General features: G+C 43.4%; 1 protein-coding gene across 5 annotated transcripts; it reads right to left on the bottom strand.

Annotated features, from left to right (window-relative positions):
- Positions 1-6,773: 6,773 nt before the first annotated feature.
- On the bottom strand, positions 6,774-21,973 carry LOC146184285 (peptidyl-prolyl cis-trans isomerase-like 3). Of its 5 annotated transcripts, none has more exons than XM_084609334.1 (7): positions 21,865-21,973; positions 21,689-21,763; positions 18,337-18,430; positions 16,417-16,484; positions 13,928-14,046; positions 10,143-10,221; positions 6,774-7,252 (listed from the first exon to the last, which is right to left on the bottom strand). In XM_084609334.1, exons 1-7 carry the CDS (start codon positions 21,865-21,867, stop codon positions 7,115-7,117), a joined length of 576 nt encoding a protein of 191 aa, XP_084465460.1. In that variant the 5' UTR covers positions 21,868-21,973; the 3' UTR covers positions 6,774-7,114. The 5 variants fall into 5 exon arrangements, with proteins under 5 accessions (XP_084465460.1, XP_084465461.1, XP_084465463.1 ...); XM_084609335.1 differs by having other exon boundaries at positions 10,182-10,221; XM_084609337.1 differs by lacking the exon at positions 21,865-21,973 and adding an exon at positions 21,842-21,860.
- Positions 21,974-22,381: the final 408 nt, after the last annotated feature.

Raw genomic sequence — 22,381 nt, 5'->3', positions numbered from 1 at the left:
CAGCCGCAGCAAGCCCGAATCCCACAAGTATTAGCTCCGAGAAATTCGGATTGCTAAATAATCAACTCGGCTTGACACCGCCGAAAGTAGACGCAGAGAAGAATAGATTGAGCCTACTTCGACTCTATAACGTTGACATAGATCGAAAATAATGAGAGCTGGAATATTAAAACTGCTGAACAGAGGTTGAGGGTGAGGGAGGGCAAACAAATTGAGGGTGAGGGCCAGAGGGGGGCCAGGAAAATTTTGAAAGTGAGGATGAGGGTGAGGGAGGACCGCTGATTGGAAAATGAGGGCGAGGGAGGAAAGGCCAAAATAAGGGCATTTGCCCATCCCTGGCCGCGACCGGACGCTGCAACCTCTCTCCTCCACCCTTACCCTCCACCTCCGTCTTTTCTTTCTCCGCGACGCTCACGAACCTCGGGCCCTTAGTAAAGCTGTTGCTAGTGGCCCGAGTTTCCATAGCAACAGCGATATGCCGTTGCTAATAGCCCGTCTTAGCTAACCCTAAATTTTGACGTCACTTCCGCCACATTTTGTTTCTTTCCTCCATGGCCTCTCTTCTATATCCCGAGATGTGATCTCGTGATTAGTAGCGGCTATGTTTCTCTGGATAAAAGTCGTGACTTTGGATTTTTCGCCCCTATCAATACCTAGAAACATGCACCCAGACTACAACAAAGAACGCAGAGAACACAGAGCCAAAGCCATCGCTAAAAGAATGAAACGCAAAGCAGTCGATGAAGTTGCTTATGTAGACGCATCATGCGGACAACACGGAGCAGCTGTCTCGGCAATAGTAAATGGAGAAGGTGCACCTAAAATTGCGGCCTCAACACGCACCCGTGACATTAGTACAGCTGAAGAGGTCGCTATAGCGCTGGCATGCACTGGTACACAGGCCAAAACTATAATCAGCGACAGCAAAACGGCTATCTGGAATTTTGCAAAAGGACGGATCTCAGAGGAGGCCAAAAAGATTCTTCTCACAAATCCCATTACTAGAACCATATCCATCATATGGATACCAGCACACGAGTCTGTCCCTGGCAACGAAGCTGCACACCTGCTGGCCCGAGATCTCTACCACCCGGCAGCGGTAGAACAGCCCGAATGCAAGGGAATTAAAGATTGCGCTATCACATACAATGAGATCACAGAATCTTACAAACTAGATCGAAAAGTATACCCTTCCCCAGATCGGTCTCTCACTAACAATGAAGCACGCATCTGGAGGCGATTACAAGCCGATAACTACATCTGCCCTGTCTGGGTTTTCTTATCACAGACCGGGGAGGCAGAAGACTCTAAATGTAAACATTGCGGCCAAAAAGGCACGCTAGATCATATAATATGGCAATGCGCCGATTCCCCAGGCGCCGGCATTAACATTGATAGTAGAGAAGCCTGGGAGGTTTGGCTGCGAAGCGGAGATCCCACCATTCAGCGGCACGCGACCCGCCTGGCGGCTGAGGCCGTGAGGAGTGCTTGTAACCTCACCTGACCTCAGCCTGTGGGGCCCTCCTGACCCGCTCCCTGGCCTGCGTGCCGGGGGCGGGAGATGAAGGGCTCCTTTTCGGTGGAAATAAAGTTTTCATTCATTCATTCATTCATTCATTCATTCATTCATTCATTCATTCATTCATTCATTCCATGGCCTCTCGCCTCTCCTAAACTGTTTCCTTCCTCCATGTTATACATCATGGATATAAAATCCCGCGTAACTCGTCCCTTGAAAATGTATTATTGGTTCTTGTTTGCGACGACATTTGTGTTGTTTTGTGAAAAGTGGTCGCGTTTGTGACGGTTTACGCTTCATTTTGATTTTGACATGCTCCAAGTGCACTAGGGACTTTCATACCAAAGTTCAGGCGTCGGCGTCGCTGAAGATCCTCAAGAAATCGTGATCAGTTGACGAACGTGTCGCCGACGCTTCTGAGAAACGGAAGCACGTTGGCACTGCAGTGTGTTTATATATTGCTACAGGTAATGATTTCAACAACTTCGCTATTATTCAGCGTGAATGGAAAGGCGCCTCGCTCGTCATGCGAGCCTCCGGTCGTCGTGCTTGTATCCGCTATTTGTTAGGGAGCAGCTGTAGAACTTTTTTTTTTTTTTTCCAGTCTACAGTATGTTTTCGTTGCCGAGGATAATATGAAGCTATTCGTGGCGGAAAGGTCATTACGATTATTTTTTTTTTTTTTATGTGGTTTTTGATGAGATATGGCTTGCGCAAGATTCACTAAACTAGTGCAACAATTCTTCCGTGATTGATGGCGCGCCGCTTGCATTGCTCGGTGTCATTTTCAGCACGCAGGTGTCTGTCGTTTGCCTGTTATGTCGCTACGCCGACTGTCTGTGCCGTGCGCGTATGCATTTGCTTTCCCGAGTGCGAGCGTGATAAGTGATACCTCCGAAAAGCCTGCGTGCTGAGTCGCCTCTTTCGCTTGTGTATTTACGTCTACGTTATCGGATACCATAAACTCGTTCTCTAGCGATATATCTAGGCCCTCGGGAATTTTCGCTCCTGCAGGTAGTCTGTGACCGAGAAGCTTGTTAGTATAAATAGCGTATTCTGTCGTATTCACACGATGCTCGGCCCGTCTGGCTCGTGTCTACCTTACGACGAAGTACCAAGGTCAATTGAAGTACACTTCCAACCTAGTTAAAGATGTAAAAAAAAAAAAAAAAAAAAAAAAGCGAGAATGAAATTATTCATGTAGTGTTTCCATATTTTCAATATATTGCTTGCAGACCAAGAACAGAACAAAACACGTAAAATGTACTTTTGGTGCAAAAACTGAATTGAGTAGATTTTAGCAGGGTTGGGGGCTTTATGCGGCGGGTTACCTATTTTTGACTTGGCAACACTGGCGCAGCGTACAGCTCGTGCACCGTGACGAAGCTGCCTGCACGGGCTGCGCGTGTCCACATTCCATCTCCCTGTCACAAAGACGAACGATGACGGCAGCGGTGGAAGCCATTTTGGAGATGACCGAAATACAGGATTATACGGCCGGTGAATTCGAAAAGACCCTTTCTCAGGTGAAGCTGCTCTCGTGGCTCATCCCGGATGACGAGCAGAGGCACGAATGGCTACTTGCTACCTCTCAAAAAGCCTTCTCGGAGCGGCACCTATGCTGGACGTCGTCGTCGCGTTTGTGGTCACCGATCCAGAGAAGAACCGCTACGACTTCCAGGTGCAATGCACGATCGCGTTGCAGTCTACTATATGGTTCAACTTGTCGCACAAGTACCGGCAAGTGGGACACGCGGAGTGAGAGAGAAAAGTAAGCAGGGACATGGCAGTGGTTGATGTGCAGTTCCACGGAGGCCTTTCCTCTGGCCACTCACCCGGTCGACCGAGCAGTCGATCTCCTGTCCGTCTCCTTTGGCACACGCGGGCGGATGGACAGATTCATGGAAGATCAGATGTTCTCGGGGCGGCTGGTGAAAGATCACATCGACTCACCTGGATGCTACCTTCCAGCGTGGCCATGCGGTCCCTGCACGTCGACCTCCACGTCAACCATCGTCATGTAGTGATTTGCGGTGCCGAGAGGCGGGCGTTTGAAGCTTCCTCACGGTTGTGCTGGGCTCGTCATTCTGCGCCCTGCACAGGTCCATTTTGAAAACCGAGTGCATGCGCCAGTTTAATGCAGAGTTTATCATATTCGCCTGTCGCTCAGATATACGTAACGAATAAAATACGTAGTATTACCTCTCCAACCTCCACTTGTTCTTTTTAATTAATGAGGAGACGGCTTCACATAGTACCTATTCAGTCACATAGCTCAAACGCGCTAGCACAGCGCTCCTGTTACGCACCTCCTGGCAATAACCTTCGGACAGCCCAGACTTCCGTTAATTTGAAGCTGGCGAAGAGTCACCGGGTGACGAAACGAAATGGGGAAAAAGCATATACATTAAATGAGAGACGCCGGCCATACGCTGTGCTAACATGGCTTTGAAGCGTTCCCCAGTATGGCGCTCACAATTTCTTACGGAGTTATCGCACTGCGTAAACAAATAAACATGCAACCGGTGAATTGGATAAAAAACTGGCTGTGGTTTAGCTTCGGTCAAAGTTCTTAGGACGTTGGCTTCGGTTAAACGTAGAAGCGATAGGTGAAGCATGGGGACGCAGAAGCGGCGGTTAACAGCATCTGCATGTGCCGTCCGTCGCTCACGCCTTGCAGCATTGTCGCGGCGGCGTTTCGCAAAGCGCTCCTCATGTTGTTCCGGCGTTTCCGCCCCAGTTTTGGCTTTACGACATTCTCTTATCCTCCGCAAACTAAAGTGTTCGATCCCGACCGCTGGCGGCTGCGTTTCGATGGAGTTGAAACGGAGTGGCCTCCGTGTGCTGTGCGATGTCAGTGCATTATAAAGATCCCCGGGTGGTCGAAATTACTCTGTAGCCCTCCACTACAGCGTTTCTTTCTCTACCTCTGCTTTCAGTCCTACCTCCCTCCCTTCCATTACGGCGCGGTTTAGGTGTCCACAGAAACAAGTTAACATACTGCACCTTTCCTTTTCTGTAAACGAATATTTAAGGAAAGTTATGAAATAAGCGCGCTTTGAAATGGCTGTCTCACAGCTTTCACTTATAGGTTCAAGCCATATGCCTAAAAGCCCACAATTTTTTCTGTTCGATGTTTCTTCTGCATACCTTTCCATTTTTGAACAAGCTCGTTTATTGGGACGCTTTTTGCTTAACTTGCCGTCTTCGTTGTTTCGCTGTGTGAGAAAGAAATGTTAGACATCAGACATACCTCTCGTGTGTATTTCGCCATTCGCAGCGACGTGCTGCGTACGACTCGAAACAACATCACTCTCTGCGCGTCCTCAACCTTTCATCCACCGCCTGTCCCCTCTCAACCTTCACTGGCAGACCATGTACGCTTTGTGTTCCCTACATCTCGGCTCCGTGCAACTCGCCACATCGTAAAATATGTTGTGCTCACCTCCGCGCTATGGGTGCTCACCTTCAAGCTCACTTCCCTGCTTTTTGACAAACTGTAAAAATGTATACAGAAGCATAGAAGGCTTGATCAGCAAACTGTAAAAATGTATACAGAAGCATAGAAGGCTTGATCAGCAGTGCTATCGCACCTACTTCGCATTTGATTAACTATGCAAAACAATTCTTTTTTTCTGTATCCTCATTTGCAGTCTATTTTTGATAGCCTGCATTGTAAGCCTACATGTAATTGATGCGATCGCTATTGACCTGTGTGAGTCAATCATGCCTGTTGCTCATTTACCTGTGTAAATTAAGTTTTGCGGAAGGGTATATGCTTTTTAGTTCATGATTCAAGTAAAAAGAAACAACACGTAGCGCAAAAAAGGCAAGGACTGAGACAGCCGTGTATGTGTCGGTACTTAGACCTTGTTTTTTTTTTGTTTTTTTTTCTGCACTTGCTTATAACTTGTCTAGTGCGCAGCCAATCTTCTAGTACCTGATAATTCTCCGCAAAAATTTGTCTATGGTTTTGAACAATGGCTTCTTGCTTGGCGGCCCCACCCTAAGGGATAGAAAATTAAGCATTAAGTTTTCAAGTTGAATCAGGACTTTATGGGGCTTATTGGGGCATTGCTATTAATCAAACACGCATCGCGAAGGAGCATGAACAAGAATCAACACACAACACAGAACCTTCTTTTTTTTTTTTGAGCACGTTTCTTTGCTTCGTTTTCCGTGAATAAGCTTTTAGGAGGCACATATGCAACTCCAAGCGTCCGCGGCAAACAGTCACAGTGGAGATAACGGAAGGAGGCCAGTTTACACTGTGCGCCATAGATGTCCCATTTTAGGTACCCGTTAACTTGGAGACAAAAAAGTCAGACGATCAGATTCATGCGGCATATACACAAGAGCGGTTTCCCACAGTATGCATGCTACATGATTATATTATCGCCTATGTAACGAAATCACAGACATTCGGAATAATTTGTGTGATGGCCATACCTTTTTAGGCGAACTAGACCACATCAGATGCCAGTCCACTTTTCCTTCAGGCGAGTTTCGAGCACCATGAGATCATTACAGCCTTCTGGTCAGGGAAGTGGACACTTCCATGCCACAGCCCATGTATACGCTCATGGTTTATCGAGGTGACTATAGCTTCGAACGGGGGATGCAATGGTCCGGTGTGTTCAATTTCCCTCTTGCCTTTGCATAATTAATGCCGCTGCCCAGGTTGGCAGCTCGACCATGCCATATGGTCTCGTGACGTCACACTTCCCACGGACAAATCACATGTCCGATGACTTCAATAAGCAAAAGAAAAATAGGCCTTTCAGCGAACAGCAACATTATCTGTTAACTAGACTGCAGAAAGAGGGAGGGGTCGAAGGGCACGGTTGTTCGTCACCTGCCAGAGGAACGATCATTATTTTTCGAGGCTTCAAACATCGATCGATGCCGCCTAACAATGTTTTGCTGACATGGGGTAACTATCTACTCTCATGCAAGCCTGCTACCCGATTGTCACTAGGTCTAGTTTGTTTCGCATCAAAGCCATGGCGGACGGCGCTTTAGAACTGGCCAGCGCAACAACAGATAGTATAAGCATACCACTACCTCACTGTCAACGCTATTACTTTATAATAAAAATAAATATTTCATTGAGTTTAGTGACGCCACAGCAGGGGACTAGGTAAACAAGCTTACATGGGTGAGCCAATCCACACTGGCGGTAGCATGCTATGCGACTGCAAGTAGAAACTGGCTTGTACTGCAGCTGGTACTTCCATAAGCAACTCTGCATGGGTCAGCGATCACCAAGAGGGATTTATTTTATACGTCATTTTATCCCAGGGGTTATTGCTACGGCGAACAACGAATTTTAGGACTCTTTGCTGGTGCCGGCGTTCGGAATCCACCTTACAGAAGGTGTTGGCGCGGAAGCAGTTTGCAGGACATTCGGCAGCAGATGCTCATTGCTCCTGTTGAATGGCGCCTGCGTGGCCCCGTCTTTGGATGGCTTTCTAACCAGTGGGTTGCAAATAAGGTTCTTTCAAATGCAACTGCGTTTTGCAAATGCAAATACGTTATGAATAAAATACATTCTCCAGCCTCCACTTGGTTTTTCTTGATGTGGAGACAGCTGGTTCACACCCATTTATGGTCACTATAGTTTTCTTTTGAGAGTACAATCAGCGAGCCAGCGCAGTGCTCCTCTTCCGGATTTCCTCTCAACAACTCTCGGACAGCCCAGGCTCCCGATAACTTGAAGCAGGTGGCGACTAACTGCGTGACAAAACAAAACCGAAAAAAGTAGATATACTTTGAGTGAGAGACGCCGGCCCTATGCTGTGCCAACAACACGACTTTAAAGCATTCCTCAGGATGGCACTCACATCTTCATCTATGCCTTTCTTGCAAAGTTATATCCACTGCGTAAACAAATAAATGTGCAACCGGTGCATTGCACAGAAAATAGTTTAACACAAGCAGGACGTAAGCAACTTGCATCGCAGGCAAAACGATCCCAAGCAAAGTTTCTGCGTACACATATGCTGCTTGCAAACATCAGCTGCACTGAAGTATGCAAGCAGGTTGAAGCCATTCGGATATCACCTGTGCATTCCGTGGCAACCCCATATTAGCGTGGTAAAAGAATAATCTTGAGGTGTTATCCTGAAACATTCTTTTCATGAATAATTGGACGGTTAGAAAAAAAAGCAGCAGAAAAATTTGAAGAGAAGATAACACATTTAGCAGCCACAGAAGCCAGAGCATTTTTGCACCATGGCTGAGGGCGGGGCGAAGTGGAGGGCGCCCTGTTGTGATCGGTGTGAACAGTGGCATATCAACATTGAAATGAAGAAGGGATCGGCCAATAACGGGTTCTTGTGGTTGCGGGCGCCACCAGTCGGCACAGGCGCCGCCAAGAATCGGCGTCGTGTTGTGTGACAAACTAAATACAAGGACTGAGATCGGCCCAAGTGAACCACTCGGTTTGAGGACAGGTGCCGCTTGGCTTTTCTCACGATATGATTGCGTCAAAGCTTATACTTGGCCGAATCGCACGCACACCACATGAACTTCAGCAGATGACACAGCGGGAACAGGCGACACGTCATCACTTTTGGGACCCACGTGACCAAGGTTGCGGCTCTTTTCTGCTTGTTACGTCACAGCACCCAATACCAGCGCTGAGAAACCGAATTTGAAATGCTCGATATAAATAATGAAAAAAATAATCTGCCACACAAATATGAAATTGAGAGCGTGCATCACGTGTCCCGGAGCAGTACTCAGCATTTAAAACAAAGAATATGCCAACCAAAAATAGTGTCTTAACTCATCTGGTAGGCTGGCCCGCCGCGGTGATGCAGTAGTTAAGACTCCCAACTACTGTCCCGGAGTACCCGGGTTCAAACACTGCAGCCAGCGCAGCGTTGTGACAGTGCGTGCCGCGGGCTGCAGGCCGCTGATGTAAGAATCGCCGGCGAAGATGGCGGAGGTCCGAGCGACATATTGAAGCCAGCGGTTCAATGGCGAGAAGTTGGGTGCAGCACAGAATACTTCTATGTCAAACCTGATGTCATGCCCAAACCTGGCAAGCAGAACTGCGGACGCAATACAAGGCCGAGGGGTGCAGGAAATGGACGTTCTCATTATTGTCACAATAGATGTCTCGTACACTGCAGCCAATTTCTGCCCCCCAAATAGGTTTGGCTGCCATGGTGAAGGGGTTTTTGCTATGCAGAGAAGCTGGCTTCCAGATTTTTGCAAAGGGTCCAAAGCATTTGAAAACCGATATACTACAATCAGTATGAACGACAGCAAGCTTAATATGTGTGATGCTTTCTACCATGATGGTATTGATTGGTCAAGGTATTCTGCTGGCACTAATATTGCTTATCATAATAAAGAGCTCATCAATAGTCTTGTCTTCTTTCAATAAGTTGTTCAAAGACTACACAGCATGTCTATGTTAGATCTGGTCATATAAAGAAGCACTGCTGGCGAAATTTAGTGGAATGTCACTGATAGTATTTTAGACCTTAACAGTGCATTATCAGTTAAATTTGTAATGCAACATGCATGCAAGTTTTTTTATTATAGGCAGGTCAAAATTATTTTAATTTTTATGCAGTGTCGTACCATTATGTCAACTCAATGTAGCTGAAGTTCAAAAACATGATTCACACTTGCATTTCTCTTTGTACCTTTAAACCTGAAGAAAACAAATGAATCTAATCCTTGGATTAAGACAAGTATTATTAGAATTCGGTAGATGCAGATGATAGCGATAAATTTCAAGCACTGATTAAACTTGTACTTAGAATCTGTTTTTGTGGTTTGAGTTTTATGAGCTTATTGTTACCTTCACTACTGAATGTTTATTACTTCATTTACAGTTTCCTTTCAATGTTTTCTCTTATGCGATAGCATAGAAGCCTCATTAGAGCAAAAAGCCAGCGACTGCTTAGCATGGTCCAAACAAATGCCGACTGACTACTGCAAAGTGTGTTATCATAACAAGGTCTAACCAACCAGCATGCATCACTCGGAGCCAGGTGTCTGCAGAGCTACCAAACAGCGCGGAGAGGTGGCACAGCTCACAGCTGTCGCGAGCCAGCACATTCGGAACAGCAGTTGTTAGTTGCCTCTCATTGTACAGAATGTCAGCAGTGTTGGGTGTTCGAAACGCCTAGCCATAGCAACAGTGCAAAGGAGATTGAAGTCAAATATTTGAAACACCAAAAGATCAGAAGTGTCAGGCATTTCAGATACCAAGCCAGGACCACTGTAAGGGCAAAGAAGGCTGTAGCCAAACAGCAGAAGAAGTAATGATTAACACATAACAAAATTAAGCGTCTCTAAAAGTGTTCAGGAATTTACTTTGAACACTGCTGACCTCAATCCCATACTGCTACAGCTTCTATAGTGAAGCTAGCAATAATGCTAACAAATAAGTAAAGTAATACATTTCAGTGCCCCGGCTGTATATCAGTACCCGCAATAAGATGCACAAGAAATACTAAACATTGAGTATCAATGCAAGCACATTAAGAAGAGAGCAAAAAAAAAAAAAAAAAAAAAAAAAACAAGAAACCCACAGTCTTTTGATGCCTCATTCCTATTGTGCAAAAGGGTTAGCATGAATAGTGACAGAGTTGAGCTTCACATCACGAAGTGGACGGTAGTTCTTTGGGTTAACAGGAACCTTTTCAAGCTCCTCAAGTGTGTCCATGCCGTCGATGACCCTGAAATATGCAGGAAGTACAAGAAAAAGCTGCAATAAGCTATTTGGGCACAGTTGAACAGTGGCAAAAAGTGTCACTGCCATCTCCATTTAAGAAAGAGAGACAGAAGAACGGAAAGGCAGGGAGGTTAACCAGGCAACGCCAAGGTGGCTGCTCTACACTTGGGAAGGGGAACAAAGGAAGAAAAAGGAGTGGAAGAGGGGAATAGGAAGTTAGTTTTGCAAGTGGTATACACAGGTCATCACACTTAGGGACAAAGGACACAATGAAAGTTCGCAACCCTGCTGAACTCAGCCACAAGTCCTTTGAGAACATCAATGGTGCAATCACTGCTCTTGCAATCAGCAAATGAGATGGTTCCACATAAGAGCATACAAACGATGGCTGTTTTAAGCTCTTAAATTTGCTTGATATCATTCAATGTTGTTGCATTGTCCCTGGAATGATCTGGAATTGGTATTGCTCTCTCTGCCACACATTTTTACAAGGTACTGAAAATTTTTGATCACAAAGAGGTGATCTAAAATTCTGAAGAGCTCTGCTGTTCTGGCCAACTTTCGTTACGAAAAAATAAAATACAGTGTGTTTCAGTGAGTGCTTTCAAAATTTACTGAAACTAAAGACTTCAAAATAGACAAAATATATATATTTTAAGGAACAAATTCTTAGCTACGGCAGATGTAATTTATTGTAAAAGCTCTTTTAAATAGATAGCTAATTAACTTTCTTTTTTGGTGATTAGGTTGGTGGTTAGCCCCAATGGGGAGTGATGATGCAGTGCAGCAACTATGGTGCAACTCTCACCCCAGTCCCAACTAACTCTTTAGTTTTTCTTCTTTATATATATTTTTTCACAACTGACTTCTTTCCCATCCTTTTTCAGAAGCCTATTTGTAGAAGCAAACAGCGTTTCTCACAGCATTACCACAAGCTGTGTATTTACATGACTGAAGCCTGAATAGATACTACGAAGCAATAATGCCGAACCAAAGTCATCACCATGATACCACCCGAAGATCACAGAGCACCGACTTTACGAGCAAATAATGCTGTTTAAACTGCACAATACCAAATAGGCGTTCAACTAAGCGATAAGTTTAGTTGCCATAACCAAGCATGCCAGAAAACTTGAGTTATTCATCACGAAGCTTGAGTGCACAAGTGAAGCGCATATATTGGCTGTATGATTTAAATCTTTACAAGAAACCAACCAATGCTAGAGGCATGAATAGGGTGAGCATTAAAGTAACACAAGTAGTACCGCGACTCAAAGAGAAGTAGCAGTAACATAATTGTAGTCACAAAGGGACCAACAAAATGTTCATCTAGTAATGAACACTCACACGTGTTATTTAGCGGAGTCGGTTGTCGCTAGTATTGCATTGTTCCAAAGCCCCTGGAAAGGGACAATATTAGATGGCGCAGCTATATGCTGCTTATGCCTGAGCATCTTTACTGGCATACTGCACATTCCTGTTCCAGCATTTCCGAAACTGTGAGCCATGAGAAAGAAGGCACCAGAGGCAAAAAAGAAGCATCGACTTCAGCCATTTGATCAAATGATGATTTTACAACTTTTTAAACAATGTACAAAGCTTACAAAAATACAAGGTGCTGCCTAAAAACAAAATCTTTTAATTTTTTACAATGTGAGCAAGATTTATTTTTTGGCATCAATCGGTGAAAAAAATCAGTTGGAAAGGGAATTATTATAAGAAAATTCTAACGACAAGCAAAAAAAAAAAAAAAAAAAAGCCAACAAAATGGAAGTCAAAACATTCTACCAAAATACAAGCTTGCAACACATAAGAATGTGAAGTTTTTCAAGCCTTCTAAACAATGACGTGACTTCTACTAATTTCTTTGATATGGCTTTGTTTTAACCACAGAAAACAAGCAAAGGGGACACGATTTAACATTGTAATGGAACCTCGGGGGCTGTTATCACTGTGATTTCAGCTATAGCTTACAATACATAGACGGTAGATGAAGTTTTGTTTTCCGAAGACAAAACAGCCAAAGATGTCGGCCTCTTATTTCCCAGTGTCAATTTTACATATTTTGTTGAGTTTCAATTTTCAGAAACTTCCTCACACTGCTGCTACAGAAACGGGCAATGTAAGGTGTATCACAAGTGCCATCTATGCATGTGGGAAATTATACTCGTGGCTGTGATTTAATACAAATCGAAGGGCTAATGTTTATAGAAGGGTTTCAGGCAGCAGGCTATGTAGGTACTCCTATCAGCTGCAAAAGTTTACAGGATGCGTGTGGGGAAAAAAAAATTTATTTCAGCGCAGTCACAGAATTGAGCCACCTGAAATGTGCCAAGGTATGATGGGAAGCACATGTTCTATCTGTAGGTAATTAATACCACATGACTGAGTCGTGAGCCAGAGCTACAACACATTATTTTCCCATGAATATGTGTGCAGTAAACTTTTGCAGTCGATTGTACAAAAGTTCGTTAAGAAGGTCTTTATCATATATGCCAGCATTTATTTTCTTTTGTACTGAGAGCAAGGTTGGAGGCAGCTGTATAGTTTAGAAAGCATGTTTTCGGCAGCATCAGAAAAAATTCCAAGATTCATGTGCTGCTCCAGTTGCATGAATTGCTCCTCGATTGAGATCTTTACAACGTCCCATCTTTTTATAGAAAAAATTTCTTTTGAATTTCTTCCATCATTCGTTGCTTCATAGCTGTTTTCATAGCTGGATGGTTGTTTCTTCTGTGGCAGCTGTGGAGTTGGCCTCCTGTTGGCATCAACACCCCTCAGGAGTTTTCTTACTCCATATCTTGATATAGCTGGAAAGTTTCTCTGAACACGCTTTTAGCAGCTGTGTACTTGTAACAAAGCCTATACTGCATGCTCTTGCTTGTGGTACTAACCTGAAATAGGATGCCAAACTACTGTGGCTACAAGAAACCTATCTGTGAGCTGTCTTGCCTTGCTTCGAACCCATTTAAGAAATGACAGCTGTGCTCAACTGGGGAAAATTTCATCACCTCGCCGTTGCGTCCGCATGCGTGCGAACAGATGTGGATTTCATGAAGAAGAAAACAGGAAACCTGGCACTGGGCATGCTGAGCCATTGTTTCGATGAGATATGTCTGAAAATGGAGTGTCCCAATGGGATCACCCCCTGTACCCACCAAACACCCTATCTCAGATCGATTCACAAATCCACCCCGGAAAGAGAGACCAAAATGTCTCCAGTAATTGTAATAGTGGATCACAAAGTGGAGCCACCTAGGTTTCCCTTGCTGTATCGTAGCGTTTGTAATTGCAGTTAACGCACATTGTATTGGTGGATGCTTCCACATTGCGCCGATGGGCCAATGATTCGTTCCACCAACGAAACAGCCAGAAGTCCACCTCAACATCTCCAAACACACAAGGGAAATGAAATCAGCAAAGACCCTCCAGATATTTCAGCTGACAACTTATCTAAGGACGAGTCCAATAAAACAAATTTAGCCTCCAAAAATTATTTTCTTAATCTTTCACCCCTGTGGACACTGCTTCAAGCAAATCAGATTTCTCATTCAAGGTCAAAACATGTGCCTTGGCTGCAATGTTTTTCAGAAATGGCACAAATTGTAGGGCTTCAAGTTGTAGCAGTGGTTTGACAAGACAACAATGCCTGCAGCTTCACCTAAGTAATCCCGTGGATCTGTTCTGGATTAGGTAGATAAGGAGCATACTTTCCAAAGATGGTGTACTTGAGGTCCAAATGTGGCTGCTTGGCATATGTGATGAAGAACTGTGAAGCATTGGTGTTGGGTCCATTGTTTGCCATAGAGACCACTCCCCGCACGCTGTGCTGTAAAGCCAACAAGCAGTCAGACTCTCATCAGGTGCTGGCAGCGCTGACCAGCATTCATCTAGCAATACAGTGTATTGACAGGTTCCACAAGCAAAGACAAGCAATAATCATTACAGAGCTCGAAGGGAAGGAGAGAGTACTCATGTGAAATGCGCAACTTCTGGTGGGTCAAACCCCAAGCACAATGCACCTAGCCTGCTTATGTGCACAACTAATGGAAAATTCTTCACCTAAATGCACATGAGAAAGTTATTTAGCAGCACGCCATAATCCTATAAATTTCACTTAGAAATCACAGAGCCAAGTTTACGAACACTGGGAATGAAATTCAATGCCACCCATTGTCACTGTACAAATGAATCAAGACATCTAAATGTAGGAAATGTACAACCTGTGAGCACAATGCAAACAAAAATTGAACGTTAGATGTGAGGTTTAACATCCTAAAGTGACACGTGGACTATGGAGGATGATGTAGTGAAGGACTCCAGATTAATTCGGACCACCTGGGGTTCCTTAATGTGCACTGCCGTTGTACACAATGCAGACATTTTTGTTTGACACAGCATCCGAGTGCCAAAGCTGCCAGGATTCCATAAATATATAGGAGAAAACATAAACACATTCGTTAGCATTAACGAAAGGGCCGCAGTTATAACAAAGCAGCTCAAAAAGAGAAACTGAATGGGTTGCAAAATACTGCACCAACACAAAATTACGACAATAAACTGGTCCAGAACCTCACCAGAGTGGCTCAGTGGTTAGAGTGCACGACTCCAGGCCCCGAGAATGCGGGTTTGCTTTATGCATTAGGCTCATCAACATGCATATGCTGATGTTTAGCGTACCCCCAAATTCAACATCTTCATGCTCTTTATTCTTCCATGTTGCTGATGGGTTAATGTGCACACTGCATAAAAAAGGCCTTGCACTCAGCTAGACTTCTTCACCTTGCAAATTGTCGACTTGTATCCTGTCAGCATAGCAGCACCATAGATTCCAGCAATATATTTCAGTATATTCTGCTTTATACACATTTTATAATTTTGTTACGATCAGTTGAAGAGGAGCTACCTTCCCCTGCTTGCATTTGATGCATTCATCGTTAAAGGATGAAACAGAGGCTCTGAAAAAGTGTTCGTACGCAGATGTATTCCGGCACAGTGAGCAACTTTTTGCATCGCTGCAACGCATAGTGTAAGTAATCAGTTCCAGGCTCAGTGGTTAAGGTGTGTTTAAGGTGTGTAACTGCTGACTCCCAGAACGCAGGTGCAATCCTGGGCACAGCAGCTGCGTTCAGATAGAGCCTAAAGGTGAAACGCCAGGTGCCCGTATAATAGTGTGCAATGTCGCGGCATGGTAAAGAACCTCAGGTGGTCTCAATTATTTGGAGCCCTCCACTGCAGTGTTTCTCACAGACTGAGTTGCTTTGGGACATTATTGACCGACAAATCAACCTAGATAAAAAAAAAATAAGTTGTCAAGAAACAGCAAATAAATGAGCTTGCAGTAGGGAGGTGCAAATGGCAGTGATGAAACTGATAATAGGCCTCTTGCAGAAAAATGAAATTTGCAGCACAAGTTTCAGGTTTGTGGAGCAAGCAAATTTAGATTTCCACTGTGATTGCAGTAAAACTAAAAATCATCAGCTCTGCATCCAAGTTTCATCTTTGCTGCACTCTTAAAACCTTCAGGGTGAAAAGTAAGCAAATATATAAATATACACCTACACAAATTGCAAGAACTATATTCTTGACACTAAAGCTCCCAGGTAGAATTTTTTGTCTTTCTTTAATTATACTGAAGATGCATGATGTGGAGAGAGCTCGGGAATGAGAAGCAGCAGCTTGGGCATAAGTTCCCTTAGACATTCCTGCGTGACCCTAGGAGAGCAGAGCTAGCAGAGGAATTCCGCCAAAAAGCGCATATTCGGTTAGATGCACTAGGTTTATTATCTATTCCATTGTGCTCGGCCTTGTGATAGATTTATAAATGCCACATTTAAACAATAAACAGTGAACATACAAAGGCAGCCATTAATATCAAGGAAAGCATAGGGAATTATTTTATGTGTTGATCAAATGTGAAGTAATAATTTAGTCATGAAGATAAACGACTAAAAAGTAGAAACAAGAACAACCACTTCCCACTGGTAAGACACTAGCCTATAACCTCCTAATTTCCCGCCGAGGGCAAGAATAAATTGCGAGGTATTGCAAGAGGCCTCCAACTGCAGTGTGCTCCTTTTGGCTAAGATGAGCTATATGTTAGTACGAGTAACGACAACAAGCACCCAGGCTGCAAAAAATCCCTTACTATAAGTGTAACTTCACAAAGAGAAAAGTTAGTATAACACAGCAATGATACCTTCAGATCATCCCGAAGTTCATCTGCAAACTTGGCTCCCCAAATGCTTTCACCTCCTTTTCCAGTGCCTGAAATGAAGGAGGCAATAAAGCCACACTGCCTTTTTGTCCTGCATACCACATTTCACACAAACGCTACCAATGCTGGTTTTTTTCTCACTGAGTAAAAAACAAAGCTACACAAAAAAAAATGACATATTTCTTAAACTATGGCCACATTACCAGCTTCCACAGAAGTTACTTACTGAGAAACAACTTCTATAACGAACTAATAAAAAGTTTTCCACCCACACTACTTGATCAATAGGTGGTGGTACTTGACAGTAACTCTGCACAAGAGTATGTATATACGCCGTTTTATAGTTTTTAGACTTCGAGGAATTGGCTTGATTTACTAGTATTCAATTATTTATTAACTGTATTTCCCAACGCATGCCTCACACTTCCGAAATGGTCAAATACTACAAGTACAGAACTTTTAGTACCCTGGGAGTCATGCAGTTAATCCTTTTACAAGAGTGGTTCTCAAACTGGGACCCAGAGGATTTTCAGAAACAAACAGTGCGAAAGACGGGAAAACACGAACTGGACAAACATGATTTAACAACTAGCTCAACAGTCTACACTACACAATAGTATCAATCTTTTAGGGTTCTCAAAGTTTTCACTCCAAAGTAAAGTTTTCGCTTTTTTATGTTTGGCTGAGAAGAAATGGCAAAGCAATGTGCACGTATGCAGTACCTTCATGAATTGAGCCGTGTATATTCAGTGGCCAGTAAACCACTGTTGAACCAATATAGGAACTGGACTCATATTTACCAATTCTAATTCAACACCCTACTGTAAACTTAAAAAAATAATAATGTTCAGATATCCAGTGTAAAAAAAGCAGCCGCAGAATGAATAGCTCAACTGGTGAAGTGAGCTGGTGCCTTACTTTTTTGTGTCACTCATCAGTGCATGTAAAGAAAGCTTTCTGCAAATAGATAAGCTACTCACAGCTTTCTTGGGGCTCTCAGTCACTTTTATAGCTGGTTAAGAGGTCCCCAACACAATTCACAGCCAAGGATAACCCCACTAAACTGAACTTAACACCTGATGCAATGCATTCTAGGCCAAAAATGTTGCACTGAATAAAGCATGAGTTCAATTTAGCCCCCAACAAATATATGTGCAGTAGAACTCACTAACACAAGGCATTTTAAACCTCAATGCAATTGCCTGACAGCTGGCATCATGTAAATAGCATGTGTCAGCCTCAAATTTGCACCACGGTCTTGGCATCCACTGTCTGACAGATCCCATCTAGGATGTTTTCACAATTCCTCTCAAACAAAAGCAAGCTTACAGTGCTCTGATACAGTCAACAATCTAGACAACTGTGTGGAAAAAAGATGCGTACTAACAAGGCATAGGTTCTGAACCTTTGGCTAGCAGTCATAGTCATTTGGGTAAGCTGCAAGACTAGCAATTAAGGAAACATGCGCAGTCTTAAATGAGAACATAGAGAGCATCACGCTGCTTGAGAAAGAAATGGCTTTTGTAACCAACAATCTCTTCTGTTGTCATGTTCCAAGTTGCATTACCACAAAAAATTGGTGGCTCATCCAGTGAATCCCTCCACAATTCACAAAGGAAGTATATGGCAGCAAAACAGCAAATGATAATTTAATGTGATTAGAGCATGCATGAATAGAATTCACCTGACCTTTCATGGCAGTGGTAAGGCATTCATGATGGCAAATGCAGCCTTTCACAACGAATGAATCGTACGACTGGAAAGCTTTTTTTTTTTTCATGCACTGTTTTCATGAATACACTTCGCATAAGGAAGGGTATGCCACTTCGCTTGAATGAGAAGGCCACACCTTAGTGACGTTTGCATCTACGAGAGGCAAAGGCCTTGTTTTTGAAAGTTCACCTGTGGGGTCGCCGGTCTGTACCATGAAGCCCTTGATGTTTCGATGAAAGAGGCAGCCATTGTAATAGTCTGAAGCACAAAGTGCCATGAAGTTCTGCAAGACACAGGTGGTCAAAGACAAAATTCCTGTCATATATGCATTTATGTTCCTGCCTTTGCCACAAAAGCGATGAAACGAATTAGTCGACACCTTCCACAACAGCATCTACTCTAGAGCTTCATAATGCAATGAGACGGCCCCCTCGTGCAACGATCTCAGCACTGATAGATTTTTATGAGCCAAAGCAGCACTGTGAGTTGCAAGGAATGCCATTGGTAATGGTTTCCAGATTAATTTCGGCGAAATGGAGTTTTTTACTGTGTTCAAAATTCTTGGGATGCGGGCATTTTGTATTGCAGCTGCACTAAAATAGAGCTGAGATCGAACTCCTCTATCCCCAACTACACATCAACACATGCCACTAAACTATGTTCACTATGTTCTAAAGGACGTACACCCCAAAACACTTTCCTTTCCTACAGGCCTGAAGTTTTCAACCAATAGACCACCATAGCAATTTGATAAAGTAATGTTAGCTCCATAAGTGGAAAGACATTACATAATGGTGCTACTATAAAGTAGGGGTGTCAAACACGCAGGCCTGTCGAACATGACCCCAAATTTTGGCTTTTGTTCCAAAAGTGCATACAAGCTTCATGAGACAGTTTCACCGTCAAACTTGTTTAGCAAATAAATTCAACATCAGCTGCCTTCAATTATGAAGCGCCGGTCAACCTATTCTATTTTTCATCTCCAAGTATTTATTTCTTTTCCTTTCAAGGACAAGCGACTGTGACATTAACCGTTGTATCCTTTCAGCACCTTTCTCTGAGCCATCCTGAACGGACAAACGTCCGTTGTTTAGGTAGAAGGCAGCATGCGCTGCTTTAAATTTCTACAGAGAATGAGAGAGAGTGGTCTGAGAACGAGAATCTTCCGTTAATGTTTATTTCATTGTTATTTATTGCTTCTGTTCTTTTTTTTTCCAGCTTCTGGCGTGCAAGGGATGAAATTTTGTCAGCACGGCCCATGTAGCATTACGAGTTTGAGAGCCCTGAGACAGATGATAGAAGTCACCACCACGCTACAGCTGCTGCTGATGATCCCATGGATGGCAAACACTGCTCTTGTAAGGTGGTGCAAGATACATATAACAATGGTGGGATTATAGTGAAACTTATTTGTTTGGCAAATAAATTTCTATTCATAAGATCTGAGGCAATATTCATAAAGTTGTAAAGAGTGTCCAAATTCACACAATTTGCTGATTTGAAAGAGTTGGCCAGTATGTCTAGCAGATGTAACATTTGCTGCTGCAATTTCATAGCAAAGCAGCAGGGGAAAAAAAAAGAAGAAAAAAAAAGAAACGATGCACCAGAGCCATATAAATTTTGTACGGCAAGTTTGACATTCGGAATGTGTAGCTAGGCTTACTTGTTAAAACACAACTTGGCACTAGACGTCAATGGGAGCATGGCTGCACTGTTGCCATAGCAAAGTGTGTTAGTTGAAACCATCTACAGATAGCTAGTGCACTTAATCCCACAGGTGCCATGATGAACTATACATAGCTTTGATTGTGCAAGTAAATTATACAAACAGGAAGCTTCTCACTGAGCTTCTGGTTCATCAGCATTACGGTTGTCATGGCGTTTGAAGTTACGCATGGGAGGAATTGTATGCAGTAGCTGGCGATGGCAATTACAACAATAATGTTAACAGCTGTTATGCTCAGCATGTGCGAACACCTTACATACATACTGTAACCCTGCTTTGGGATGTTAGCAAGGTGTGGGAAGAAACATATACATAGTAATGCTATGGCAAAAAGTGCAAATTAAATGTACGAGTTGAGGAAAGAGAAATTTAAAAGTATAAAATGCAACTAGAAATATGTAAGGTGCAAACAGCAGAAATAAAAAAAGCTGGTTTTTGGCTTGTATGATTTGTAAGATGGTATGTCCTATTTCCCTCTCCAAAAGCTGGGGAAAGTGAGTAATGCAACTATTTGAGAGACAGAGGCCCGTATTCCGAGTTTGATTCGTTATTGAAGTGTCGCTATCTCATGTGACCTCGAATCATCTGATTGGTCGAAACACCTGAACCGGGTGTTGCCACTGCAAAACCGGAAGAGGTGGCAACATCATGTTCCGCCGTTTCCACCAATCAGATGACTCAAAATCGGGGAGATAGTGACATTTTCGATAACAACGCAAACTTGAAATACGGGCCAGAGTGCGACTGCATGTGGTGGTGGAAGGTAAAAGAAAATATTTTAATTTCATATACTGTCCCCGTTAAATTATTATTAGACGTTACATCCCCCCCCCCCCCTCTCTCGACAGCACTGAACGTACGGTTTGATAGCAAATCATGAAAAACTCCTCCTTGGTCCGTAAGCAAACTCAGATTGCCACATAAAAAGGGTGCCCCCTGAGTGGCAGAGACAAGTGATCAGACTAAACGAAGTTATATAAGGCGGGGACCCTCTCCTCTCTCCATTTCAGTTAGCTTGCTTCATAGGTATCGCTCAAATTTACATTATATGTGGTTCCATAGATTCAGCACGTCAGAATTAATGGGCCCCCCTCCCTATCTCTTGGAGATGCCGTATCGGGTTGCAGCTTCCTTAGCCCCCTACTTAATCCAGCAGCATTACTGATTACAGCAGCAGTTCCTAAAATAGACAAAGCATTTTTTTCACATGGAATAAGATGCAAAAAAGTAATTGAGTGTTTAAAGCTCTCTTGAAAAAAAATATATATATATTCTTTCAACCGAAGGTCCTTATACTGCGTTATTTCGGGCAGTGTAAGCTTGTTAGTAATGTAATCAAACTGTAGATTGTATTTTCTTATTAATTCTTATAAACATTGTTTTCTTTCAGTTAATTTTAATCTGCTACATGCATAACCTTTCGCAAAGAACTGTTCAACACAGCCGAAGTCATGCACTATCACGAGCAGCAAACATTGACCACCTCACGGTTATTTTTGTGGCGACTGCGCAACGGCCGTGCAGCTGTCGTTATTACATAACTTACACAAAAGCGTGAGAGCCAATATCTACGAACTATCTTGCTCCGGCCGACTCCCAGCATACGCTAGAATTATTCGCCGGCGAATGCCAAAATACACGAAGCTGTGTGCGTCGTTTTTCATCACTGTTTTTTACCTTTTAGCGTAGCCTTTTTTTTTTTTTTCTTTAGTGAGTTCTCAGCATACTCTACAACCTTCACCTCGAAACACATGCCAAGCACATCACTAAAAAGTTATCAAAGGCTAAACGCTCTGCCTGTTTTTGAAAACCTACCTCTGCTGCCTTCGGACATGATTCGCAGAACAGCTCTATCTTTATGTCACCAAGATCTGTGTGCAGTGTGACTGACTGTAATGAAAGAACGAAACGAACACTCAGACTTCACGCTTTCAAAATTACACACGAACGAAAGAGTTTGCAGCCTACTTTGTACCGCTTAAATTACGCACCATACTTCAGCGTGCATGCGGACCCCTCCGGAAATAACACGTTTGAGCGCATGCGCTAGAGAAAGCGGCGAGAAAAACTCGCTAGTAAAAAAATACTTTTCTTTTTCTGTGCGTGCCTTCGTTTTAAAGGTGTTTTAAAAAAAGTTTCTTTTTTTTTCTTTTTGAAAGGCGGTGGGGGGCGTCATTTCCTGCGCTAGCGATGCCGTGCGTATTTGCGTTCCCGGTATTTTGATTGTTTTGATCGTTCTGCCATGTACTTCTACGCTGCTTGCGATTGTTTTGTCATTCTACAATGCTTGCAAGGTCAATGTAGTGCTTCCGCTATGCACAGTTGTGACCGTAGACCTTAGTTCTACCCATGACCGACTTGTTTCTACCTACGCTGCGGTTATGAGCTGACTGTGCCATTTGCGCTAGCGATGCCGTGTGTATTTGCGTGCGCGGTATTTTGATTGTTTTGATCGTTCTACCATGTGGTTCTACGGTGCTTGCGATTGTTTTGATCGTTCTACAGTGC

This window comes from Amblyomma maculatum, chromosome 7, assembly GCF_055883805.1.
Source record: "Amblyomma maculatum isolate TAMU_Amacu chromosome 7, ASM5588380v1, whole genome shotgun sequence".
Classification (NCBI taxonomy): Eukaryota; Metazoa; Arthropoda; class Arachnida; order Ixodida; family Ixodidae; genus Amblyomma; species Amblyomma maculatum.
This window is presented reverse-complemented; position numbering and strand designations above follow the sequence as displayed.